General features: G+C 39.3%; 2 protein-coding genes across 2 annotated transcripts; one reads left to right on the forward strand and one right to left on the reverse strand.

The window, feature by feature from the left end:
• Positions 1-7,324: 7,324 nt before the first annotated feature.
• abhd2b (abhydrolase domain containing 2, acylglycerol lipase b) lies at positions 7,325-19,135 on the forward strand. Its single transcript, XM_030426146.1, has 11 exons — positions 7,325-7,630; positions 8,036-8,113; positions 8,852-9,082; positions 10,576-10,751; positions 11,166-11,333; positions 11,668-11,851; positions 12,057-12,149; positions 12,477-12,578; positions 12,670-12,739; positions 13,568-13,652; positions 16,229-19,135. The coding sequence occupies exons 3-11, from the start codon at positions 8,871-8,873 to the stop codon at positions 16,453-16,455; spliced, it is 1,317 nt and encodes a 438-aa protein (XP_030282006.1). The 5' UTR covers positions 7,325-7,630; positions 8,036-8,113; positions 8,852-8,870; the 3' UTR covers positions 16,456-19,135.
• Positions 19,136-19,583: 448 nt separating this feature from the next.
• rlbp1b (retinaldehyde binding protein 1b) lies at positions 19,584-26,837 on the reverse strand. Its single transcript, XM_030426147.1, has 8 exons — positions 26,747-26,837; positions 25,230-25,273; positions 23,263-23,391; positions 22,491-22,695; positions 21,982-22,160; positions 21,721-21,879; positions 21,221-21,331; positions 19,584-20,892 (listed from the first exon to the last, which is right to left on the reverse strand). The coding sequence occupies exons 2-8, from the start codon at positions 25,239-25,241 to the stop codon at positions 20,764-20,766; spliced, it is 924 nt and encodes a 307-aa protein (XP_030282007.1). The 5' UTR covers positions 25,242-25,273; positions 26,747-26,837; the 3' UTR covers positions 19,584-20,763.
• Between the last annotated feature and the right edge of the window lie 593 nt (positions 26,838-27,430).

A 27,430-nucleotide genomic window follows, 5' to 3' on the forward strand; every position in this document is an offset into this window, starting at 1 on the left:
TGATGGAAAAACAAATTGACCTTGAACGACAACACCGTTGCATACTGTTTTATTTTGTTTATATTTGGTGGACCATGACACGTTTTTAGCTTCAAACTGTGTTCTGGGGACCTTATTTTCCTCTAAGAACAGCTTGTTTCTTCAGTTATGGAAAAGATAGATATTTCTGTGTTTGTATTATTTCCCCATTACTATTTTAAAGTAATAATCCCGAAGATATTCATGTTAGTAAATATTAAAAGATTTTCAGCAGACAGTCTGCTTAGAGACTATGGGGGAGTCTCTAAGATTTTCACATGAGCATATTGTACAATCAGAGTGACAATAAACATCTTGCGTCTTTAAACTAATATTGCATTATGATTTATCAAACTAGCTACCCAACAGCAGGCTATATACAAGTGGACAGAATTGACAGAAATAGAATTGCTATCAATTAATAAAAACTTTTTTGATTATTGTTTGATTTCATGGTTCCTGCTATTCAAGTGTCAAAACAAACACTGTGAAAGTGTCACTATTTTCTGAAATTTTACAAACCAATCAATCAATCAATTTTATTTATTATTACAAGACAATAAGCAACAGACCAATCACTAATATAATCGTTAAATGCACTCATATACAAAATAGTTCAGATGAACTCTATCTTAATTAACCATAACAGTAAAGTCCGGCTTTCATATCAATGTTTGAATAATACTAAATTTCTTATAACAGTCATCTTTAGCATTGAGCTCTTGTTACAATACATTTGATACTCACAGTTTTCCTGATTTTAGCTTACTTACATACGTTTACTTCCATTTTCAATCTAAGACTTTGACTGTATAGTGTGGTATTGATACTTTTACCTAAAGCAACATTAAGTAGAATTTGGCATTTTGTGCGATTTGTCGCCCCCCACAGTATCTGAATGCAACTCCATTGTCATAGATATAAATCCATGTCTGTTACAAATTGTGAGACGTAATGTTGGTGCTAACTAAAAACAAAACCTCATTACGTTGAAGTAAACATGTATGTACTGCTGTGATCCGGCCCTCTCACTAAAGTTACAAAGTGCAGAAACAAGTGATAGGGGGGCGAAGTGGCAGAGACAGAGACACCATTTACCTTATTACAAGACTCTGTACCCTCAACATGATTCTGAAGCTGTTATCTTAATGTAAAAAAGTCACATTATGCTGCATCAAAGGATCTGAATACTTCCTTCACCACTGGAGAAAAGATGTGGAATTAAGTACTCAGTATACTTAGGACTCAAGTACATTAACTCAAGTATTGTGGGCTACAATTTCACTTTACATTCACTAATATGTGGAGGGAAATGCTGGGACTTTTCCACTGCATTTAGATGATAGCTGTAGTTACTTTACAAGTTTAGATTTCATTTATAAAATATATGATTAACTCATGTTATGAGCCCGGCTCAGTCAAGAGCACAATAAAGAAGAGAGGTCCACACAGTATCCGCTTAAGTTAATCAAATCATTTATTAAAGATAACCCAACAGAAGCAAACTAAAGGTTAACTAAACATAATCACATCCAAACAATACCAAAAGGGAGTGCCTAAACAGGCATCAGCATCCTAGGAGGGAGAGAGGGCAGCATCTTGGAATCACCTGGTTTATTAAAGCTCCTAACAGGTGACACCAATCCTTCAACAAGGTGGGTGGGGCCACAATAACAGGGAGAACCTGAAAAGAGGAGCACAGGCAGGAAAGGTGCAACAAAGCTACTGGCCTAAGGCCATCACACTCATGAAATATTACCATTTGCATTACGTTACATTTTCATCAGTGGAGGACTTAGTTACTTGTAATGGGGTATCTTTTACAATGTGGTATTGTGGTAAGGACACATCCTCCATCCCTAAACAAGAGACATTTCTTACTCAAGTTAAAATCTTCGCAAGCAATATATTATACTGTATTCAATGTAAAGTAGTGCTTCACCTGGATCACTTTAAATGGATTGTATGTTCTCTTTAAAGAACACAAGTAGTGATTTGACATTTGAATTTGACATTTTTATGAAATAAGAATCACCTTAAGTATTTTTCTGTGTCCTGCGTCAAAAAGTATTTTCTTAGACTTTATTAACTTTATATTTTGCTCGTATAAAGGTTATTCTTTTTCTAAAACCAAATAACTAACTACATGAAAATGTATACACGTAGTCTCTCTCTTGGTCTCTGTGTTCTTACAATGGGGAACTCCTGGCAGGGAGATATCAATGGGGGACTGTCTCTGGCTCCCACAGGTAAATCTGGCCCCTGTTATAAATGTGGCTAAATAGTTTGATTATGGCTCACAGTTGTACATGTAGTGCTAAAGGAATGTGGGTTTATTAACACCTAACACAACCCAGCTTTAATTGTTCTACATTTATTCTTTAGTCCTCTCTTGCACGTGTTTTCTCCATTCAATTCAATCGAACAGGCCAGTAACTGGTTACAACAATGCATGTTTAATATGATGTCATTTCTTCATTAAGTCTGTATGCTAAATGTCTTGATTGCCTTTTCTCTAATAGTTCTGGGAAAATTCCTGTGACGGCACCCTGCATAAATTCCTCCTCTGAAATTAAGATTAAGGCCAGTGTTTTATTGTGGAAAAGCCAGAAGGTTCATCTGTGGGAGTTTCTTAAGTCGAGATCCAGCAGTGGGTCAGAGTTGATTTTTGTGCTTCAGAAGTGGTGGGCGGAAGGTGAAGAGTTGTCTTTAAAGGGGGAAGAATTTTATGTGATGTCTAACAGAGTACATTTTTCAGCTCATTCCTCATTTATGGATGAGTTAGCTGTACATGTTCATCTTGCTCCAGATTAAGGAGACAAAAAGCAGACTAAATATAACAACAGTCACATGATTGTCAATTCTAGAAGATGAGACACCTGCTTAATGGCCTTGGAAGTATTTTTCCTAGCTCTCCTCTTTAAATTTCTTTTCATGTAGCAACAATATTCTTAGATGAACTCTACACATGTTTGATTGGCAGGGTAAAATGTACCCTTCTGTAGCCTAGTAACAAGCCAAAGTGATTTAAATGCTGCATAAAGTGATCTCACGCTTGGAGACTAGCTCAGATACAGAAAAGAAATGCTGCTGTGCTTTGAAGGTCTGTTCTCATCGCATCTCCATGCTTCGTTTATCGCTCTGTTCTCATGAACAAAGCCAGATCAAATGTAGCTGAAAATGACGATGTGTGAAACCTACAGCCCTCTCCCTCACATGCTGGACACAAAAAAAAAAAAAATCCTTCCCCAGTTGACCTTAACACATCAAAGCTCAAGCTATATAGAACGCTACCTAGCTCCTCTTATATTCCCACTCATTAGTTTGATGAGCAGTAGGTCAAACAGAGGGTGAATAAACTGTGATATGGGATGAACTCCACTCCTACCTTATATCCCTCAACTCCTACTTGAGGAGATGAGGGATATAAAAGTCAAAGCATATTTCTCATTGGGACATCGAATAGAGCAGATAACATTTAAATTCCATGTGAATCTAAATGCTGAAGGTTATCTAAGGTATTTTCTGTCGAGGTAAATCAAGGACATGCTGGGAATCCTAAAGTATTGAGTCGTTCCCTTTATTTAACTATGACTAACATTCTTAAGAAAGATGAAGGCTGGAAGGTCTCTGTTCAGAAGGTTTGTTTGAGTTACAAGAGATGCTGTTTTCTGCAGTAAAAAAAAAAAAGATACACTGTAAACATCCAAAATAGTTTTCTCCCTAAACCACAATTATGTTAGATTAAACAGTAGTGAACTGTTGTCGCAGGGGTTGAAAACGTTCAACCTGATACAAGTCTGCTGGTGAAACATGCAGGGACAGAGTAAAACCCACGTCAGGTCCCTGTGATAAATGTGTCATCTCAATCAAAATTGCTTATGCAGAACACTGTGAAAGAATGAAAGTGTTGAAGGGATTCTTGTCATATCAGATCAGTCTGTAAAATCTGTTTTCCCTTGGTGGTGTGACTTGGGCAGATAAGGTTTTTAACCTGGGGCGCACATTATGGATCTTTTTCAGCCAATACCAATAAGATAACCGATAATTTAGCATCTTTCTATTTTAAAAAGGAGATCATAACCTGTAACTTATGTACAATTAAAGGGTAAGAAAGGCTAAGATGATGGACATGGATGGATCAATTGATATCCCATTGCTCAAGAAAGAAGATTTGTGGGTTCATTGTGTTTATTGGCAGATAACTAACCAGTCTAAAGTTGCAAACCACCACCTCTTGTGGAGTCTGTAGATGCTGTGTTTGTTTAGAGGATGAATGCAGCCTGCCTTCATTTTATTGGCTCTATATGTGGGCTACAATTTTACAGAAAATGATACAAAGCCGATAGTATAAATTTCCCAATAACAATGGCCCAATTTACATTGTGCATCATTTGATTTGTACAGACCTTGAACTGCAGCATCGCCAGTTTGAGTCTAGCTGGGGACATCTGCTGCATGTCACTCTCTCTCTTGCTAAAATTGGACAATCAACAAGGCAAAGAGAGCGACTCCCCCCAGATTCACTGTGTGGCTTTTAAATTGGATTATTTCAGTAAACTGCAAATCTTTATGTATTCACCACTGACGCACAATATGAACTAAATGGTGAGAGTTAATAATTACTAAATAATCCATGTGAAATGCCTGGAGAGATGATAGAAACTGGGGCTCAATACTGTTCCACAGCTCATCTTTCCCTCAGGGTCTCCACAGCAGATTAATCTTTTCCTGCACTCCCCCATCATTTCCTGTCATGTCTCCACTGTCAGCTATCCAATAAAAATTTCGATTTTTTTTATAAACCAAATCAAACAGATGCAATATGCAGCGTTTTCTTCAAGCTCTGTGCTGTCCAGTTTGTATTAAAACCAAAATTTGTCATGCAAACTATGTACTGTTGCACGCAGTATGCACACATCTGGGACATACAGCTTACATCATAACATTTCACCATGAACTTTGACCCTCTCATTCATCTGTCGCCGTCCTTAGCACATATTTGATTATAAAGAAAAAAGAAGGCATTGACCTGTCATCTGTCTGCGCTCTAGGCTCAGTCAGAGGATTGTAGGTCAGAATGTGAGCGGATGCAGTGGGACATCCTGATATTTTTGGCATACCACATTCAACAAATTATGTACTGGAACATACAAATATTTTTCTGGCATACTAAATAATAAATAATATGGGTACTGGAACACAGCCCATATCTCTGTGTATGGCTGTATGTTTTTGTATAGTCTTTATAGACCTTCAAACACTCACCCTGGTAGACTTGAGAGCATCATGAAAATGTTACCGTTAGTTCAACAGCAGGTAACAGCCACCATAAGCCTCTACCTAATAATGTATTGAGAAATGTGAAAAGACAGTAATATGCATGGACAAGACAGATGTTTCTATCCTGAGGTGGCTGCGCTTTCCTCCTTATGATGATAATGCTTCCATCATGTTGAAGTGTGCTTTAGCAAAGAATATTTAAACCCCTCTTGGTTTCTTTTTTCCCCTCAGAAAAAGACTGTCAGCAAAATCCTCAAACTGGAAAACTCAACAGGCAGAAAGAGAAGGCTGCTTTATCCGTACAGTCATGAAACCATAAGTACAGATGAGACAATCGTGTCCACTGTGAGCTGGATAACGTGTAGCAGCCGTCAAATGTGGTGAGACGGCATCCTCTGATGTTCTTCTCCTATCAGACAAAGCTTCTTCTCATGACTGACCTCACTAAGTCTGAGCAAGAGGATGAGGTTAATGATGGTTAGATGGAATTTAAATGTGACAGAAGCCTGTTTGATCCTAATCCTCAATGTGGAGCGCCACATAATCCTGTAAACTCAAACCTTGTGAAAATGTGGTATAGTTAGAGGGAAATGCCACTCAAGAAATGTGTCATAGAATTTATAAATCTGTACCTGGTGAGTATCAGGATGTTTCACTTCTGTCTTCCAAACATTATGTCCCTTTCACTTCTGTTTTTTCATCTGGAAACATGAGTGAGGATTCATGCTTGTGAAAAACATAATAGATAAAGAAGTGAAAACGATTTTCTGTAATGACTGTAAATTCCTGCGGCTCTGTTTCATTGGAAGAAAAAAAGAGCTACAGTTCAACTGAAACCTCATTTGGTGATCATAGTTCTGACAGATGTTTTTGCTCAAAAGGTTCATTAGAACTGTGCCAAACCAAATGGGTGCAACCACAAACTGACATGTAGACTCTCTAGTTTATTTTGGGACCAAAGATATACAGTAAAAAATATATACATATAATAAGAAATATATCCGCTCTACACAATGGATTTACACAATATTGTATCTTCACTTGAAATGGGCGTTTCTTTGGCTTTATTTCTTAAAAGATATGTGGCTATATTTGTAAAATGGAATTAAATAGAAATAGAAACTCACTCACACTTCGCCGTGTCTGTCATTTACAGTTTATTATCCACATTGTTGTGTGTTACTCACGTTCTTAATTAATATGTAAGCGGTTTGGTAATTGTGGGGTAAATTGTTATGAAACATTGTGATGTTTCTGTTTATTGGTGGTCTGCAAAAATATGTGTTTAAAACATGTTCTCATGAATACAGTGTCAACTATGTAATTATCGAATTATAATTATGATATAATAAAACTATAATCAACTTTAGAATGATACAGCAAAAGTATTGGTAATAAATACGTTTAGGGCATGATTAGGTCACTAAAAATTAAAATTAAGTTTACACACTGTATGTCCCATGAGTAGATGGCGCCCTCCAGTGGTTAAAGTACTGAAAAAAACAGAGTGACTGAGCACTAAACTTTTTTCTTTAAGAAAAAAATGTGTTTATAGGGATGAAACCCACTGTACATGCAATTACACATTTTATAAAGGAAAGTATAGGTGTTTTCTGGGGGCCTACTGCCATTTACTATGAAAAAACAGTCCTATCTGTAAATTTACTTAAACATTTTAATCTATCATTCTTTTTTCTCATATATTTTCATATGTAGGCCTACAATAAGAATTGGGGGCCCATGGCAAGTTTGCGTGAACATATTCACCTATAACAACCAGTTGTTGGCTATAATAGCCAGATAGTGGCTGTTATAGTGGGAGATTAACCTAATAGTTTTTTTCATCTAAATTATATTTGCCTAAAATGGAGGTCTACAAATATTTACAATAGGCGGACGCATCTGCCTGATGAGGTCGCAGCATGTTAAAGTTATTTGGTCAGCTGTTAGATTCCCTGAAGTAGGAAGTAAGGTACACCGCTGTTTGTCATGCTGCCTTCCTGTGCTATCGGATATCCTGACTGGCAACGGAAGCTGACACAGGCTATGACTCAAAGCAAGGGAATTAATTGAGTTCTGACAAGTCGTTTGAATAGAATAATTCAAGGGCTAAATTGATGTAAAGGGGAAGCTAAAGGGTGTTATTTCTTTTTTCTTTTACTGAACGTATCTACTGCTGGTGTTACCAGATATCGGAGCTTTGTCAGAGCACTTGAACGCACCCTGCTGGTCAGTCAGCTCCTCGGTTGTAAACAGTCGCTGTACAGAGACTGAGCGCTACTCCGGGTGGATCCGACCAGAACCCGGACAGACTCCGAACCACGCGATGGTAAGACCGGAAATGTTCTCCGTATACTTTTAAAATACATTGTGTACCTTTTCTTGTGTTTGTTGAAGTCTTCAGTTACACCTCGACCACATTTAGAAACTGTTTTACCTGAGTGACAGAACAAAAGAGTACAAGAACCTGAGACCAGGGACACTTGTCGTGACTCGTTTTTAAGCTAACTGAAGCACAGCTGGCTAACTCCAATCCTGTATCTTACTAGTTTCTGTTGTTCCGGTTTTGTCGACCATGTATTTTAAGTGTATAACAATAGGATCAACTTTAATAGTTTACTTAGTTTGTATGTTTACCTTGGCCACTGAATCGAGTCATTTGTTAGTAAGTTGCCTTTTAAACCTGTAAACAAGGTTGGTGGAGTTACCCTTTAACTGTGTGTGTTTTCTCCAGCACTGATTGACCATCATCACACTTTGGGTTCAAAAAGGAGGGGCCGCAACCACTGTAACTCCACCAAAGTCAGACAAGGTGAGTAAAAACTTTAAATTAACTGAGAGCAACTCTGCTAGTTAATGGTGTTTTTAAAAGTGTCAGAAGGATATGATCAGTATGAATTGTAGGATACTGTCAGTATAAGCAAATACCTTATATTTTGTACCAAGAGGCAATTTTCATAGATTTTGAGCCGGATAATGTTGGCCTGCTGCACAGGGTGTGTTTGCAGGATCGGAGACTGTGACTCATTCTTCAGACCAATATGAAAAAGTTAACCTTCCCACTGACGTAAGACTACAGACATTTTTTCAAAGGGTGCAGCTCTCTAACGTGGACAAGAACTCATGAATGCTTGTATACCTATTCATGAATTCATTAGATTTTAGGCTGGTTGATAGCTCCCTCAAAGACTTCAGGAGATTTGATTTAAACGTGCTTTAAAAAAACAGCAACCTTCTTTTGCCCATGTTGTCATGTACAGAACCAGCTGACTGTGAGACAGACTGACAGTCAGATATTAATAAAAAAGTAATGTTCAGTTTTACAGAGATTCTGTATGGTAGAAATCTACAAAAAAAAACAGGAGTTGCAAAGTTTAAGGCCATCTAAGGGAAACTGATCATGAAACCGAATACATTTGTCCAAATCAATATTTATAGATTATTCATCAATCTCAGCAATTTAGATCATTCTAACAGTGTCACGTAACTGGCTAATTCCTCTTTTCAAGCTCTTAATAAATCATGTAAGTTAAGTGTTATCTGTGCGTAGGTCCTCTCCTGTGTCCACAATGACCACCCTCGAAAATGGTGACATGAACACCTTCGGCCCGGAGCTGCCCGCCATGTTTGATGGCATGAAGCTTGCAGCAGTGGCAACTATCCTCTATGTCATCGTCCGCTGTCTGAACCTGAAGAGTACCACAGAACCACCAGGAATCACCTACCAGGATACACCACTCAGCCGTTATCTCCTCAAATCCTGCCCATTGCTGACCAAAGAGTAAGTCTTTCATTATCCGGTCCATGTTTTAAAGACCAAGAACACTGGACGACTGAGATACAGACGTCACATCGTTTAAGCAATACCTTAATTCCTACCCGATTGTGTTGTTAATGATATTATATTATATTATCTATATACTATACTATATTACAACCACTGACAGAAGAGGGAGATAGATGAAGACTTCTTACTGTGAGGTTTGATTGCATGGCTTATGAAGACTGCTGTGAAAGTACTGGAAAATCTGACAAAATAATTTAGAAAAATGGCATTGTAAATTGAACTTGAACTGGTTTCTCAAATGTACACTTAACAACTGTGGACTTGACAAGACATTAATGACTAAGACTTGAGACCTGGAGACTCTGACATGAGCTATTTGACCTTGTTGTGACCTTAGAGAGTGTTTTCACTCTGTTTTTTAGCTGGAGTAGTTTTCCCACACAGTGAGGAGCACGAAAAGAAAAATAGGCAAATCGAAAAGAGATTGATACGTTTGACAAAACAAGCCTTCATATCAAATGGCAAAACTTTTTTTTTAGAAAGGGAATACTAAATATACAGAATTGAACAAGGAGCAGAAAAAATAGAGAGGTAATACGTTTGGCGAACCAGACTGGTTAGCTGACTGTATTAGTTGCCTTATAAATCAAAATAGATGGCACAGCTTTTTGGTCAGTTTCAGTCAAACATTGCAAACTAGCTTTTTTTTTTTTTACTTATTAATAGCAAGATACACCTTGTATTTAATGTTTGTTGTGGAATTTTTTTCCAGTGTGCTAATTTTTTTCATCTTTAAACTTGCAGTCTTCAGACCCAATCGATGCAGACTCAAGTGACATCACAATTTAACAGATCACAAAAGGCTTCATGCTACTCTTTGTCACATATGTACTTCGGCCCAAGACCTGGAAGCAAACTTTGTGTAATCGACTTTTATCCCTTGAAGTTTCTGCTCTGAGCTTGCAGAGCATTTCTATTATCTCTGATATTCTGTTTACAGTGGGAGTGTCTGCTGGCGTTTTTTTCACGCAGGAATGTGTTTGATAAAGTTAATGCCAAAGCTGAAGTCTCTTTATACCAAACAAACCATGACATTGACTTGCTGCATCTTGTGAACCCTGGGCCTTGATCATTTAAGGCAGTACGTCAGTGTACATTCCCGCTTCCCGCTTGATCTTGTTGGCTTGAGTCCAAATCATTTTTAACACATTTACAGGTACTTGTGAATACCGTGTCTAGAGCTACATGATATGGTGAATGAAAATGTCAGCCACGTATAAGAAATCTCCTCTAGCTCAGAGATTAAATCCAATTCAACTGGCCGCTCGGTTAAATTAATGATGGTGCCTTGTGGATTTGTCTGCCACCTCCTATAGTTAGAGTGGTATGTGTCCCTGTCTGTGGTGGGGTAATCTTTACTAAGACTGTGCTGAAACATCTTCAGGGTAGCGATTACAGCTGTAATCTAATATGGAGCTTCTCCTCAGATACATTCCTCCCCTGCTTTGGGGTAAGAGTGGCCATCTCCAGACGGCACTGTATGGCAAGATGGGACGTGTCAACACCCCATCGCCCTGCGGGGTCCGCAAGTTTCTCTCAATGCCGGACGGGGCCACAGCAACCTTTGACCTCTTTGAAGCGCTTGGAGACCACAGCACAGGAGGTCAGATACTATTACTGGTCTGTCTGGTAAAGCTCCAAAGCTGCTGTCTTTGGATTTACTGCATGTTTAGGATTTAATCACACAACTACTGATCTTCTGTCATACTTTTAAAAGCTTGTTTTCCTGACGAAGCTATCACTACTTGTTGTTTTGTAAAAGGTGTTTTTATTCACCGGCCTTTACTCCAGAGTTTTATGTCTAAATGTATTGTGAGCCTCGAGTAACAATCAGCCCTTACTACAGTAAGCACGAGCAGGAGGACCGCTAATGAACTCCCTCGCGCATAAATGCCATGCATTTCAGCAGCCAATTAAATCAACACACACACAACATCAATTTTACGCCCACACATGACTCCACTTTGTATATTTATGCATGTGTTCCCTCTTGTTTGTCCGTGTGTGTGCATGTCAGATGACATTACCATGGTAATCTGCCCTGGGATCGGTAACCATAGCGAGAAGAACTACATTCGGACCTTTGTGGATCACTCCCAGCGGCAGGGTTACCGCTGTGCTGTCCTCAACCACCTGGGAGCTCTGCCCAACATGGATCTCACCTCGCCGCGCATGTTCACCTACGGTAACGAGGGAAACATCACATGGTAGTGGTTGACTAACGGGTGCGATTACAACATCTTACAGTCCAAGCATAGAGGGGAAGTCCACTTTAGTACTTTTTTATGTTTGTTCATTAAAGAGAACTAAAGTAAGGGGAAGCAGAGCGAAAAAAAACAAAAAACAATGGTTTCAGTCCTGTTGACAGTCAAAGTTGCAACATTAAATGGGGGAAGTTTTGAAGATCTTCATTAGAAGGCTGTATCCCAGCATCTAAATAAAAACACAACTTTATGAAATTCTCTAGCTATTTAATCTAATGTGAAACTTAGTTCTAAAAGTGGCTCTCTTTCATTCAGGGTGTACCTGGGAGTATGCGGCTATGGTGAGCTACGTCAAAGAAGCTTTTCCACAGACGGCACTGGTGGTTGTGGGCTTCAGTCTAGGGGGAAACATTGTCTGTAAGTTCCTGGGTGAGAACAGATCGAACCAGGACCGAGTGCTCTGCTGTGTCAGTGTCTGTCAGGGTTACAATGCCCTCAGGTTAGTAGAATGAAGAGCACACAAATGAACAGAATGGATATTACTAAAAATGCACAGATATTTTTATTGGAGCCCCAGTTCTACAGCAGCACTTTTGTCAAAACCTTTGAATATACATGACATTTTACCATAAAAATTGGTCACCTTGAAGCTGCAGGTGTTTTTCTTCCTGTGGTGTGTTCATGCATTTTTTATGTGTTTCTAGGGCCCAGGAAACATTCCTTCAGTGGGATCAGTGTCGGAGGCTTTACAACTTTGTGTTGGCAGACAACATGAAGAAACTCATCCTGTCACACAGGTAAAGAAACACAACAACAGCTTCTGCAGTTACAGATTTACAGTGACAGAAGTTTTAATCCATCCAAGTTTATGCCAGTGTCAAAGCAACAAGAAAAGGCCTGGATCATGCTTTTTTTCAAATGTATTGAGTTTTTCCTTTACGTTAGTTGTTGCAGTCAATTTGTGTAGCACGAAGGATAAACATCCATGACAGGAGGCAATATTTCTTTCACTGTCTGACAACAGCAATGATTTGGATGTGACTCTGACATTGTCAGACAGGTGTAGCAAAGATTTGGATTCCTGCTCTGAATTGTCAATAAACCTTAACTGTTTTGATCAACAGGAGCAGTTTGCTTGGCCTAAACTCCAGTAACATTGGCGATGCAGACCTGGGAAGACTGTATGCAGCCACATCGCTGATGCAGATTGATGACAGCATCATGAGGTTTGGGTGCATTTTAATTTTGATCCAGTTGCTCTGAAATCTACAGCTGTTCTCTCTTTCACTAATGTTGTCACACAATGTCCTCTGGCAGAAAATTTCATGGTTACAGCTCATTGAAGGAATACTATGAGCAGGAGAGCTGTGTGCACTACATCCACAATGTGAGTAACTTCTCTCTGAGTTCATATGTACTTTTGGTACCATTGTTACTATTATTACTACCTCTACTGCGCTCTCTATAAAATTCTATAAAGTTTATCAGGACTACTTATGGTGCCAAGCCTGATATTAACTTGCTATTGCTACTGCTTCTACTATCACTACAACACTACTGCTACAGATCTGACATCCTGTCTCTTAACCAAAAAAAGTTGTAGGAATAGTTTGATATTGTAGGAAAATTGCTTATTTGAATTCTTTTGGACAATCAATACCAATCTTATGTTTTTGTGTGAACCATGGAGCTAGAATCGGGAGACAAATAGCTTAGCTCATCTTTGTTTAGCTTAGCTTAGTTTAGCTTAGCATAAAGACTGAAAACTAGCAGTAAAAAGCTAGCCTGGAGCTGTCACAAGCTAAAAAAGGCTACATGCCCACCAGCTGGTATCTTTTTGTTTAAACTTAATTTTTGTAGTATATGATACAGTCCAGTAGCTTCATTTTCTTTACTATAAACCAGTAGACTGAAGACAGTTTGTGGTTTTAGAGGAAGTTACATAGTGTGACTATTTGTTATGGCAATCAACAGTGTTTTCTGTGGGTTACATGGCAACCACACTAGCTCTGTTATTCCCCTAAAACCACAGATTGTCATCATGATTGGTAAGGCTATCTTCAATCTTGAGTTAGTTAATAGCCTGCCAGCTCTAACCCACACTCTGACTAACCTAATTGCTATAACATCTCCTGTTAATACTACCACTATCACAACTGATGCTGCTTCTTTTCAGAAACTTTCATTCAGAAATAAACTGTTGTTTCACATGCAGGTCACTGTGCCTCTCCTCCTGGTAAACTCAGCAGATGATCCACTGGTTCACCAGTCACTTCTGGCTATTCCACGCACACTTGCAGGTTTGTGTTCATAGACAAGAGTCATTCATCAGTGTATATTTCATTGGTCATAATGTAGCAGTAGTATCAATTATCGTAATATCAAATATCTCACTTATTTTTTCTTAATGGGTTTTAAGTACACCATTTTTATTATTAGACTGCTGTGGAAATGGTTGATATGGAATTCTATAAATATTATAGTTTGGCTTGTCCTCAAGGCTAAATTTGTAAGGCCCTTTGCCTTAGTGGACTAATAAATAAATTGGGTCACACATTAAAGCAGCACATCCAAAACAATTTCCCCCTGGGGATTCTGAATCTGAATCTGAATCTGATAAAAATATTAATGTACATCGATCTCTTAAAACATAATCATTCACATCTAATTACAGTCAGATGAAAGTATGATCCCTTATATAATCTCTTCCTCTGCACAGCCAACTGTGCAACGAAGTGTGACGGGTTAACTGAAACTGTTGCCATAATGACTCATATGTTATTTGTTTTGAATATTTTGCGTGTTTCCTAGTGAACAATGACTACAATAGGAAAACGTTGTCCTCACAGTGATACAGACTCAGACGACCGTAGAGCAGATGAACCCATTGTCCTCCCTCCACTGGAGCCAAAGTCTTAAGCGTTGATAAAGTCTTGTGGCAGCTATCTGCTCAACACGGCCCAGCAGAGACAGTCTTGTTGAATTTTTCAGGGCCATGTGATCCGTCTAGGCTGTTGGATTATATATATAGAGCTGTGTGTGTGTGTGTGTTGTGTGTGTTGCCTTAGCAGGTCACATGTGTCTGTGCCTGCCTGTGTAAATCAGTGTGTATAACATAGATTTTAACAAGTGGAATTCCAAACCTGTCCTGTATTATAAGAGAAGCTCAACGCATAGAATTTACTTTTCAGTAGAAAGATTTTGATTAGTTGGTGTAAATATTCAGTGTGAGACACGGAGTTGGTTTTAGTGCCTCATCAGGTGACCTACAATACATAGTTGAAATGTATCACCTACACACACACACTTTAATGGTGTGTGTGTTTATAGTTGCAAAGACACATAAACGGGAGAAAGTGGTGTTGATGACAGAAAGTGAAAGAGGCTGGTGAATTTCTGAGCGGAAACCAACCATCTTGCCAGCTGACCTCACAGTCAGTCACTGAGCCATGTTAACGAGACTGCCAAAAAGCAGCACAGCTTAATTGTTTACCTTCACATTCATGAGTACCAAATGGCTGCAGGTGCTCAACCAGAAAACCAAACTCTGACAATGATTGTGCCAAATTGTGCTTTGCTAATCCCTGAATGTCCTTCCCCCTTAGTACAGAGTTCACATTCTTGTGCAGGATGTAAATGTGTTGCAATGAAATCAGAAAGTCTTTCATGTAAGAAACCTTGACTGTCACTACTCCTTCATTTATTGAAGCTTAATTAAATTTTGTGTTTTGATTATAACATTTGCACAAGACACTGAGGTATATAAAAACACTCAAGGTGTTTAATCCATGAACAATTACATCCTAACTTTTAGGCTCTCCCAACCTTTACATCATTGCTTTGTTTCACTGGCTACACTTTTACCATTTACATAGACAGTATGAATATAAAACTGACACAGCTGCTTCCAAACAAACTCAGACAAGCAGAGTGTAGCACTGCAGCCCACTAGCTGCACAGCACCAGACAGCAGCAGAGAGATAAAGTAAACAAGTAGCTGGTGGTGGTAGTTGCCAGTAGTTGATGGAGACCAACCAGACATACAAAGAGTAGATATTTGATTATTGTTTTTTAAATTGCATGGAATTTGATTTTAAATGGATGCTATGTTGTCTGCTGGTTGTGTTAATGCATGGTTGTTATGATAAGCCAATAATATAGATTGTCAAGGTTGTGTCTCTCTGTATTTGGAGTATTTATAATACAAATCATGGGAAAGGGACCACTTTTAACTGACAGATAACCCTACGAGACTTAAAAGTTGCGCTCAGAGCTTCTAAAGTTTCTATAATTTTTCAGATAATTGTTTAATTCTCTGGCCTAATATGTAACTTTTATTTAGTTCACTCTCATTTCTCTTGTGGCCGTTGATTCAGCCACAGCAGGCAGCTGTTTTCTGTGCAAAAAGCAGCTTTATTAGCAGCTAGCTGGTGAACATAGTGGAGGACTTAGTAACTAAAGAGGCAGATTTGAGCCAAGAGTTGTGGACACTAAAATATGAGCATAAGGAAGAGTGAACATCGAACTTGCATTCATAAAAATCCAAATTATTGCTAATGTTTCTCTGTATCTTTCACATATTAACTATGCAAGCATATGCTAACACGTTTTCCACATCAACTTTATGAACTCCTAATGTGTCAGTGTGATGTTACAGTGGTTTCTGCTGCCCCACAATGGCCATAACATCAGTTATTGCAACTTTAAACAGACCCCTACAGAAACCCCTGCCTAAACTTTACACATAAGAACTGATATCATGTTGCTTTGATGATTGGTTCCTGACATCGGTAGTTTATATGGCTGATACACAAATTATGTGTTTACTTCAAAAGTTAATACTGCTGATGAAAAACTCCTCTCTCTCTGTCTGTAGAAAAGATGCCCAATGTGATATTCGCCCTGACCCAACATGGAGGCCACCTGGGTTTCTTTGAGGGAGCCGTGCTGTTCCCTCAGCCCCTCACCTGGATCGACAAGTTCATAGTCGAGTACACAGATGCCATTTGCCACTGGGAGAAGGACCAGCCGGCCTGCCAGAAGAGCAGCCACCAGGACTTGAACTCCTACCTGCAGAGAACAGGGGTAACACTCACCGGGTAACCTACATGGATGTTTGGAAATGAAGCAGAAACATGCAGGTACACACTCAGCCTCCTGTACTAATGGCCTTATAGTTTACTGAGAAATTCTGGGAAATGCAGGGAATCATTAAATGGATTAGAAAAGGAGGCTAAGTGGGAGTGGCGACACCGAGCTGTAACCTGAAACTCTCATAAGATAATAATACTGGAACATGTTATTTGACCCCTTGGTGAATTGTTCCTTCCTCTTGTCCCATTTAACCTCCAATATAACACGAGTTCACCCCTTTGCTGGTTTTTGGCAGCTGCTGCGTCTTGAGTCGGGACAGCAGGTTGACCTTTGACCTGCATGTTGAAGGAAAAGTATTTTTATACATGAATTATTACTGAAGACGCTACTCAGTTGAAGGGTTCACTTGCAAAAACAAGACATGTGTTTTTTATTTATTTTCCTAAATCATGTTTTTTGTGCACTCCAGGGAATCAATCAAACTGGTGATGTTTTTGATAAGAAGTCACAAATGTACTTAAATAAATCTTGGTTTTTCATATTTGTGTGCACTCAAGTGGGGTTAGTTTATTAATTTCAGGGTGACATGTATCTGTCTTTGCAAATGAACTCATACGTCAGCTTGCATAGTATAAATCTTTATAAAAACTGGAAAATTGTCTTAGTGAGGTCTACATTGTTGTTGGTTTTTTTTTAGCAAACAGTCTGAGGCCTTAAAGGCAGTTCGCTTCAAAATCAAAATGCCGTATTCTCTTAACTGTAGTGGTATTTATCCATCGAGATTGTTTTGGTATGAGTTGGTGAGTTTTTGAGATAACTAGCACAAAGATGTCTGCCTTCCCTCAAATATTATAGAACTAAATGGCACTTTAGAGCTCACATAGAGCTCAGAGTGCCAGAGACTCAACAGCAGTGTCTCTGTCCAGAAATCATAACCCGATTACTCAAAATAACCCAGAGACCTTGCTGTGAGATGTTTCTCGAAGGACCTACTTTTATTTTATTTTTTTAAAAAGTCTTTCAGGATTTAGCTCGTAAAGTTCACGACCACATTAAGTGCCTTAATATGAATGTGAATCTGAACAGATTTCTGGCTCCTCATGAATCATTGAGCTACCTCTGATCAGCAGCAGTCTGACATGATTTATGGTTTACAGTGATGATTCCAGCTGATGTTAAGGCTTGCATTCAGTCAAACCAATTTCCTTAATATGATGTAATATCATCTTTCTTGTTTCCATCAAGAACTTGGTGTTCGTACAGGATAAATGTGTTCATTAACACCCTGTTTAGTTTATTTATATAGTTCAAGGCATCAAATTTAGCCAATTTTGACACCACTCCAGTTTTTCACTTTGCATTTGCATTGTGTGCCATGGACCATCGGCCTTGCTGCTGACCTTCAAAATAAAAGAATCAGGGTCTCTGGTTAAGGTTTTTATAAATGATGAAATTGTTATTTTGATTTAGGGATGTTTTTGCTTTCTGTGTTGTTGAATGGAAAATTGGGCAGTTCATATGAACAGATTGTACTCTGCACAATGTACTGCTCCAGATCAGCTTGTTCTATTCAATGATTTGTTCCACAGTAACATAAACCAGCAGGTAACAGCAGTTGATACCTCCATTCATAGCACAAGGATGGTCAGGTGGTTTAATTTCCCTAAATGCTGCTCTGATTGTTAACATTTTAAGAATTGTACAACTGAGGCCAGAAGCTACTGAAGATGCACACATGAATGAAGGGCTGTTCAGGACAGAGCTGGGTCAAACTGTGTTTACAAACACTTTTAACTAAAAGAAGAGAAGAGTGAAAATGGGACTCAAACTTTAAGTGTACTAAATACAAAAGCCAATTGTGGATTTTCAATTTAAGCATTTACAAAACAAACGGACCAAAGCAAGTTTCACTTAAATAAAAAAGTATCTCAACTTTGTTGCTGCACATTGGCCACATGTGACCCAATAAAAGTCACGCGGCTTTGGCTCGGATACAGTAAAAACCTCACATTGAATATGACTTTGAACAGGACTAATTCATAAGTTTACTGCAAAGTGAGAGATGCTTTTTGGGGTTGGTTTGAAGCTGCTTATTGCTACATACAGGCTGGGTGGAGATAGTTACTTACTACAAATATTTACACGAACAGAAGAAAGATTTTTGTAACTACCACATAAACTTCTATCTCTGTTCTGTCTCATCTCATGAGAAAGATCTCAAACATCGTCATAAGATTAAGTTTACTTGCAGAAGTTGTTTTCGTTTCCTGAGGTTTATTCTGGACCCACCTAAGAGTCTTTGGTGTAAATGTTTGATATAAATCATAGTTTCCTGTGAGTAACATCCTGTCAGACGCTGTAAATGCAACGGTCTCCACCCAAGTCCATGCTTCTTATTGATCAACTTTTCAACCATCTGCCCTTTTAAAAAGATTAATACAGCTTACATTTGCACCATTACTTTGTCTGTATGTGCAATATGTCCTGACTAAGAGATGGACTGTTTAGCCTGCACTTTACTGTCTTTGCAGTTCCTATATTTCTGTATAGCCCTATACTGTAGTATGTATCAGCAGCATATGGATTTAACATTTGCAATCTAATCATGTTTTTTGTTGTTGCTCTGATGTGGTGCAGCTGTGACTGAATAGTCATATTTAAAATTATTAATAAACATTTTTCACATTGATTTGTTTTTGACGGTTTATTGTTTTCTGATTCTGGGTTTTCTTTTACTAGCAATGCTATCATTTATGTGAAATATTTAAATATGCTAAAATATTTGTGGTGTTTTGTTTGTTTCGGTGTGGTGACATTTGGTTAACACATTCATATAAGCCATATCAAGGCCAAAAAAATATACTGGAAAAAAAGAATCTAATCCATCAAAACTAAAGTAAAGAGGCTGTTTTGAAAATGTAAGGAGTAGAAAGTACAGATATGTGTGTTAAAATATTGGCAGTGAAAAGTTGTTAGAAAAATCCATGCTCAAGTAAAGTACAGATACCTGAAAAGTCTACTTGAAGTAACAAAGTATTTGTATTTGGACTTCCCATCTCTGGTAATGTCACAGAGCTGCTACCACAGCAATCCCCTCTGTTGCCCTGTTCAGACTTGATTGACGCAAAGAGTACAACTTATATTTAAATACAGTTTATTGTACATTTATTGACATTCTTATTGGCGAACCAGGTAGCACAGTGGGTAAAACCTCATAATATTCGTACTGAAGAACAATCTAAAAAACGCATGAGAGACAGGCACTTGTTGAAAGATCAGCCTTGTACTTCAGGGAGAGACGGGGGCCAGAGGGTGGAGATTGAGAAAGCTGGAGCCTGCCAGTGTTAAAACAAGCTGTGTGGGTGAAGCATGGTCTAGACAAAGCACAACATAACAGAGGCTGTGTTGTTGAAAGCCATCCAGTAAAACACTCTCACTTGGCTTCTCCTGGTTGGATACTTTATAATTGTTTTATTTCATGAAATGATATTAAAAGTATTTATATGTGTCTGACTCGTGTACGATTTACAGTAACGCTGAATATTTTTCAAATCGTGCCACTGCCTCCCAGACATTCACTGAAATCTGTGTGACATTTAGTCACCTTTATCTTTAGATCAGTTACAGTGATGCAGTTGTCAGCATCTACTTTTTAGAAAACTTTTCCTTGTTGGTGACCTTCCATGAGCTCTAACATCTCCTGTTACTGAATCAGCGAAACAAAAGACATAATAAACAAAAATAATATTGTACATTTGGTAATTTGTTGTAAGTAAAGTTTTGCTGTTTACCAGCAAACTGTCAAATCTTCAATACCAGAGCTTCCATGAACACAAGTGTCAAAACAGCCTCTGCCCAAAACTGATTAAATGTGTGAAAATTCCAAAATAAAGGTGCCGAAATGTTCATCGTGAGGAATTTCCTGCTTCAAGCCAGTCTTAAGACTAAGACGGTTGATTTTCACACCAAGCTGGTGTGAAGGGAAGTCAGCGTTGCCTGGTAGGTAGTTAATCAATCTGAAAAACAATCTACAAATGTGTAAAGTACATGTATGCAGTATGGAGTGTCAACCAAAGAGGTGACACATAGTACTGCAGAGTAGAATGTGATTTACGATGAGGCTGCCTCATTCCTGTTAAGTTTTGCTTTACTGGGAGCTCTGAAAACAACATCACTTGGAGTTGTCATTCACTTCATTTATTACTTTTTTTTCCTCCATCCACACAGCTACAGTGGGCTTTAAGTCTTGACAGTCTATGGGGGTTTTGTAATATATATCGGCTCTCCGCCTGGTTGGCACAAAGAGAGGCAGGACATTTAGTCGAACAGCTTGGCTGCTGTGGCCTTGCCATCGTACTTGGAACCTTTTCCATCAAATTCAGAGGGCAGGATATCGGCATCAAACTCCTTGTAGTAGTTCTCCAGCTCATCTCCGTGGACAAACACCTAGAGTAGGAACAGCAGCTGTTAGAGGCCTTTGAGGCAGTGGGGATTTTCAGCACCCGACTATTCAACAGGTAAATACGTGGGAATTTAATTTAAGTAAACATATAAAATCATTGCAAGAGAAAAATAATATCAGGAAAACAGAGAAAACATTAAACACTGTATAAAGTTGATTCTAAAGAAGCATTCCGTGTATTTATGTATTATTTGACACGGCAGCAAACACTCAGCTGTGTTAATCAGAAGTTGGCAGCTGCCTTCAACAATAGGAGGCTCTGTCAGTTAAAGTATTTTTAAGCCATAAATCTTTGAATCTTGTCTAACTCACTCTCTCTAGCAGCTTGCTCTTCATGAGGGGTTTGACCACATTGTAAGTGGTGGTGAAGTACCAGGGCTGGTGGATAAAGTGCACAGCTTTGAAACGGGCGGGGAATGAATCCTGAAAGAATAAAAAGTCAGATGAGTTAGATATAAAACCTTTATCGAGGACACATACTCTGCATTAAGTTACAGAAAAGGTATGAAGGCTTCACTTTTTCTACTCCTAATTTACAGGTCATGGACATTTGACAACTTCAAACTCTGCAACAATGAGCAGCACTTCCTGGTAAAGTTAACACTGTAATGCCTTGCTCAGAGGCACCTTGGTGTTAGGAGAGGGTAGAGCAAATTTCTTCACTTTTACTGCAAGAATCAGAAACACATTTTCCACTAACTCTTGTATCCATCATAACTTAGCCTACTGAACACTTCAACATCTGCAGTTTTCAGTTTTAGAATATCCATCTCTCCCAGCCTGCAATCCACCTGTAGTCATGATTTACCCACCTGCAACATGTCCACCATCTTCTTGAGCTCGGTGGGTTTGATTCCTGACGCCTGCTGCATGGTGAAGCCCTTGAAGTTCTCGATGATGCAGAACCCGTTGATCTGAGTCTCCTCGTTCTCCAGGAGCTTCTCCAGGATCACACAGTAGGCACGAAGGATCTGAACATACACACATTTATCATTTAAATGAAATTCAAATCAATAAGTGAGTTTGTAAACATGCCTTCCCAGGTGCATTGTGGGATATGTGGTGTCACGTACCTCATCAAAAGTGATCTCCTCGTAGTCCCAGTTCTCGATGTTGAAGAGCAGAACCACACGGCCGTATTTGTCTCTGCTGGGCAGGATGCCGGGGTAGCCGGCCTCGATGGTGCTGCGTACGGCCTCTGGGGTCAGATTCTCAAACAGCTCGGGGTAATCCTTCCTGAAACGCACGTAACCTGGATGGAAAAAACAGACACACTCTTGGGTCACACCTGGCTGTAAATATCCCTGTCTCTCGAGCTACTGGAATCATAGTTTTAATTTAAAGGTTTTCAACACTCAACACACAATTGAAATAGAGTAGTGTTTTTGTCTATTAATGAAGAGGTACGTTGGGTCAGACCGTCTTTACGGACTGATGATACAACTATGATGATTTAAATGGTGCTTGAAAGGCTGTTTTCACCCTGACAATGACAAATATTCAACTGAAACTCTAAATGACTGTACATTTGTAGAAGAAAAAGGTTGTCAATACATTCAGCTCTGCCTCTCCGCTGACCTACCCTTCATGAGCTCAAAGGCTCTGGGCACGTCGTACTTCCTGGCGCGGATGAAGCGGACAAGCAAACTGTCCGGCTTCTCCCCAAAGGTGTCCTGCACCCCCTTGGCCAGGTCATCACCTCCCTCTGCCTTCTCCTTAATAATTCCTCGCAGCTCCTTCACTGCCGCCACCTTCTTCTCATCCGTCTCGTTCAGCTCGTCCTTGGCCTGCAGGGGGAGCCAGAGCAGACAGTTAGCTGACAGTTCGGACAACTTTGGATGGGATTGACTTGCTTTTGGAGCCGGACCCAAGCAGCAGTCGGAGATACGGTACTAACATTTTTCAGTTCAGGTGAGTGTCACTTGGGATTTATACAGTTTATACTGTCAAAAAGTAAATGTAACTTTCTCTTGATGGAGCTCATGATGGATTTCATGGACAGTTTGACAACGCTATCTAATCTCCAGTTAGCGTAGCCCGATATTCAGACTGAATGGCTGTTAGGTAGCCTAACCTTGCCTTCATGATAGCTGTCTCGGTGAATGAAGAACTCCCACTAGACCAGCGAACTATGTGTTATCTTTCATCCTAGGTGTGAGCAACAGGTGGTTCAATAACTAACTAACATAGTAAAAAGTCTGCTTTTCCCTATTTTTTTGTGTAGTCTTTTTGTACATTCATTCAGCTAGTGTTGTGACAACTTGCGGAAAAGTAATACAAGTGGATTCTAATAAGAGCAAAACTGTAACTAGTAAATGTGTAAGCATGTCCAGGCTGTTTTCTTATCCGGTCACCTTCTGCTTGGTGTGGTCTGGCAGGCTGGCGCAGGGTCCAAACACTGGCCCGTGGTCCTTGACGGTGAGACGCTCCAGCTTGGCCCTGAGAGCCTGCTCCTCCTCCGACACCATACGGTAAGTTCCGCTCTGAAAAGAGATGCAATAGTATAAATGAGAAGGCAGAGAACTTCAGGATCTGCAGATATAAAAACAAAGTATAGCACGGTTGTGCACTCACAGGTGTAAGTGTTGCTGTCACTGTTTCACAGCAGTCATTTTGACCTCTGCTCACACTACAACTAAGACCTTGAAACTGGCACAGCTAGATAATCATAAATTGTCATGAGTCACCTTAGCTTCATCTCAGGAGCGAAAGCAGAGCATTACATTGTGTGTTTTTTAAATTAATTTAATGCTTACAATTGATTTATTGTGAATATGGTTCAAACTTCTCTAAGGAGTGACAGGGCATTGATTTCCTAGCAGCTAACACTCATAATCTGTAGCTCTGTCTGTAAATACAGTAAATTATTTTTGTGCGCTATAGAGTTGACGAATACAGTTACCATGTGCTTTAACATGTTGACAGGTACTAACGTAATATCTTCATGATCTACAGAAACCATTTTTTCATTTGACAAAAGAGGCCAAAGTTCTTGAATATTGAATGTTTTCTAAGCCAGCGGGCAGCAGGCCTCTGCAGAAAAAAACATGACATTATCTAATAGTTTTGGTGGAATTTACCGGTTTTCCCACTTTCCTGTCTGTGTTTATGGGATCAGATAACAATCGTAATCCCATTGGCATCCAGAAATTGAGCAAGTGAAGTACGGGGGGGGGGGGGGGGGGGGGGGGGGGGGCCTGCAGGGGTGCCTTTTTCCAGCTTTAATTTTAGGAGAGGCCTGTAGTCTCCAAACCACTGGTTTAAACACTGGCAGCTTTATGAGAACTTTGCTCTGATAAAGTTAACAGTTGGCAATATTTGGACTTAAATCAGTAAATATGCGATGAGTGACGACAAATCTGATTGCTGATACCAAAAATCACTGAGGTCTGACTCACAGCTCTACAACGTCCAACTAAGGGATTCATAGTAAGAAGTAAAGCACTGTTGTTTAGGTTATCAAGAGTTTGCTACTGTCAGAGTAAAGGAGCACTGATTTAGATATGGAAGACAATTGTCTCTGTTCTCCATTGAAACACGGCTGAAACACCTGAAGAAGTCATTTCCACAGTGTATCATAGCAGGAAAAGCAGAGCTGGTATTAGTGACATTAATAATGGATGAGTTTAATTTAGCTGCGCCAGTCTCAGCGCCAGTTGGTATTGTGGATACTCGCTCATTGGGAACGACTTAATGGCGCACAGAATGGAAACAGATCCATCGTTTATGTTATTAGTTACGCCAGTGCCTGACCACTTTAACGAAGGCCAGAAGGCCCTGCACACCTTGACATTGTTTGAAACTGTAACACTCAGTGCATCCAGAGAGAAACTGCTCTTTTTCTATCTTGTATGCCTTTGCAGGTTGCTTTGGACAAGAGCTCAATAACTTACAGTGCTGATATAATTTTCTCACAAGACCAAGTTATGCAGTGTGAGGTTTAAAACATGTCTAATCCACATGAGACATAACACACGTCCACCAGTGCTTCAGCAGCATAATCAATAGGCCTCAGTGTTTGATTAATCTCCCTCATGAGTCTGCTAAAGCTTGTAAATACACAGTAAGGACCGCTAGTGGACCTGAAGCAGGGATCAGAGATTAGCAGCTAAGGCTACTGTAGCTGTTGACGGCATCCTAACAATGAGCTTTGGTCTTGAGAAATGTTGAGCCTCAGCCACGTAACAGGGAGATTACTGGGTGTTTGTCTTGGCAATTGTTATTTGTGTGTGAGTGTTACAGCTCAGAAATCCATCCAAAATATCCCCGTGGAGCAAAATCAAACCACAGTTGAAGTTGAAGTAAAAGTGTGAGTACTTACAACCACAGCCATATCTACTGCTCCTTATATCAGCTCCGAACTGTCTGCAAGAAAATAACAGGGAGTTTGTGATTCACATGAAACAAATGACACACTGTGCTCAACATTAATCCCCCTTTATCCCACCCTCTCTGCTATCACAGGGTACCTTGATTTGGCTATATTTAGCACTCGTCCATTCGTGGGTGATTTGTCAGGACATTTAAGGTCGAGAGTCTTTTTAGTTTTATAATCGACATGCTCACGTTTGCTGTCAAGGTTCAAACTCTTTGATAAATTCTGTATAACAGCGAAGATCACCAAATATTCATCAGTTTCACCCTTAATATTCCCATAAATCTCCCGTGAAGCAGTTTTAAAGTAGATTAAAAAAACATTTCTCAAAGTGTGATGTAGCATATGCAGGATCCTCTTGTTTTGATCTACAGTTGTTTTGTTTATGTACAGAGTTCTTCCTGAAGTTTGTGAAAGACTTTGATGCTCACATTTGGCAGGGGATTTGAGCCCCCCCTTAAGAAAATTTTATGTTTTTAATAAAAATCATTATATTTGGGTACAAAATGTTTTAATTTAAATAATAAATACACAAAAAGTTTAAAGCAACACAAAACTTGATAAAACTTGCTTTAGTTTAGATTTACCTTAATTTTAACTAAGTGGTGCCAAAAAATTGCTGCGGCTAAACCTTATAATGGTGGGGAAAACCCTGATCTGCAACTATTTTGATAATTGATTAAATATTTCCCAAATTAAAAAACACCAACATCTAGCCCTTTTGTTGGAATTCAGTAAAATGAAAATCGTTGGATTTTAGACAATTTCTGGGACAAAATAAATAAACTGAATACATCACCTTGAGTTTTAAGAAATTGTGATGAACGCTAAACTGGCATTTAATGCACAAAAAATATTAATTGAGAAAATATCCAGCAGGTTAAATATTATTGTTAGGAAATTCTCAAATGTCTTTGTCCTCTGTCATTTCTGCAACCTTTAAGCATTTTCTTCTGATCTTTTTTTAAATAAATTGATAGTCGTCCTTCTACTATAGAAGAATATACCATACTATGCTTCCTTATATTGAATACATGTAGGCCTTAATCAGTTTTCTCACACACTGAAAGTTTGGATAAAGACATCCCACTCGCCCAAACTACATAAACTGTGTTATTACTCAATGTAAGCCACTCTGTCGATGCTCAAATCCACAGTGGGAATGCAGCTCTGAACCCTGCTTGTGTTAGTCCCATGATGCACCTACTGAGCACAATACAGAGATTCCTCGATTAGATATAGCACTCAAATACCTCAAAATACATAAAGTAAATGGTGTTTGGGAGTCAAAGGAAGTAGAATATCCAGTTTATAAGAGAATCTCACTTGGTTCTTGGTCAAAATCACTGCTACATTAACAAAAGTTCAGCTATAGCAGGACCGAGAGGAGCTGCAGAGTTTGACAACATCCGAGGGAGGACAGAGTGTGAAGCAGCACATCGGCGGAGGAGGCTGAGTCTTACCTGAGGCAGATGAGAAGTCGCCGGTGGGCAGTCACAGGGGTCTGTGTGGAGCGAGGTGGACCGGACCTATGTTTTGTAGTGCTGGGATTAGTGGCGTCACACCAGATTACATCCTGCAGATTTCTTTTTCTTTTCAATCAGCATAAAAGTGGCGGAGGGTGGGAGAGAAGGGGGAGGAGGGGGAGCAGGAGATGGTAAGGGTGTTTGGCCAATGGTGGAGGTGCTCCCATAATGAGAGGCAGGGCCAGGGCACATTTTGATGAGTGATGTAATGTTTGGTGCACACTTTGGTGGTTTAAGAGGGTGGACGGATTTGATTGCATTACAAAGAGACTCGGATGGAAAGAAAAGTGACCATTGTGACCACTGCTTTTGATTTCTGCAACGTGATTACACTTGGGTGAGAGGAGAGGGGAGCCTGTGTTCTAACGGGCGGTTTCACATGTTTAAAGGCATTTATGGGAGTTCAGTCTGCATCTGATGTTGTGACACTTCTCCCCGGATCAGCAGCAATATTATCTCTGTTCTTGAATTAATCTTTTTAAGTGGGGTTGATTTCTTCCGTCTGCCAACAAAGGCTGGGATTTTTGATATAGTCTCTGTTTCGATGTTTCCATCTTTTATGCAAAACATTAAAGGATTCATGTTTTTTTTCTTTCTTTGATATTGTTGTAACTTGCATAT

Source organism: Sparus aurata, chromosome 8 (genome assembly GCF_900880675.1).
Source record: "Sparus aurata chromosome 8, fSpaAur1.1, whole genome shotgun sequence".
In the NCBI taxonomy this organism is placed as follows: domain Eukaryota; kingdom Metazoa; phylum Chordata; class Actinopteri; order Spariformes; family Sparidae; genus Sparus; species Sparus aurata.

Excerpts from the sequence above, each read along its gene's own strand:
- abhd2b (XM_030426146.1), top strand. The coding sequence starts at position 8,871 with ATGACCACCCTCGAAAATGGTGACATGAACACCTTCGGCCCGGAGCTG. Across the intron at positions 9,083-10,575 it reads TGCCCATTGCTGACCAAAGA|ATACATTCCTCCCCTGCTTT; the intron begins GTAAGTCTTTCA and ends GCTTCTCCTCAG. Across the intron at positions 12,740-13,567 it reads GTGTGCACTACATCCACAAT|GTCACTGTGCCTCTCCTCCT; the intron begins GTGAGTAACTTC and ends TTTCACATGCAG.
- rlbp1b (XM_030426147.1), bottom strand. Across the intron at positions 21,332-21,720 it reads AGATGGTGGACATGTTGCAG|GATTCATTCCCCGCCCGTTT; the intron begins GTGGGTAAATCA and ends TTATTCTTTCAG. Across the intron at positions 20,893-21,220 it reads AGAGCAAGCTGCTAGAGAGA|GTGTTTGTCCACGGAGATGA; the intron begins GTGAGTTAGACA and ends TTCCTACTCTAG.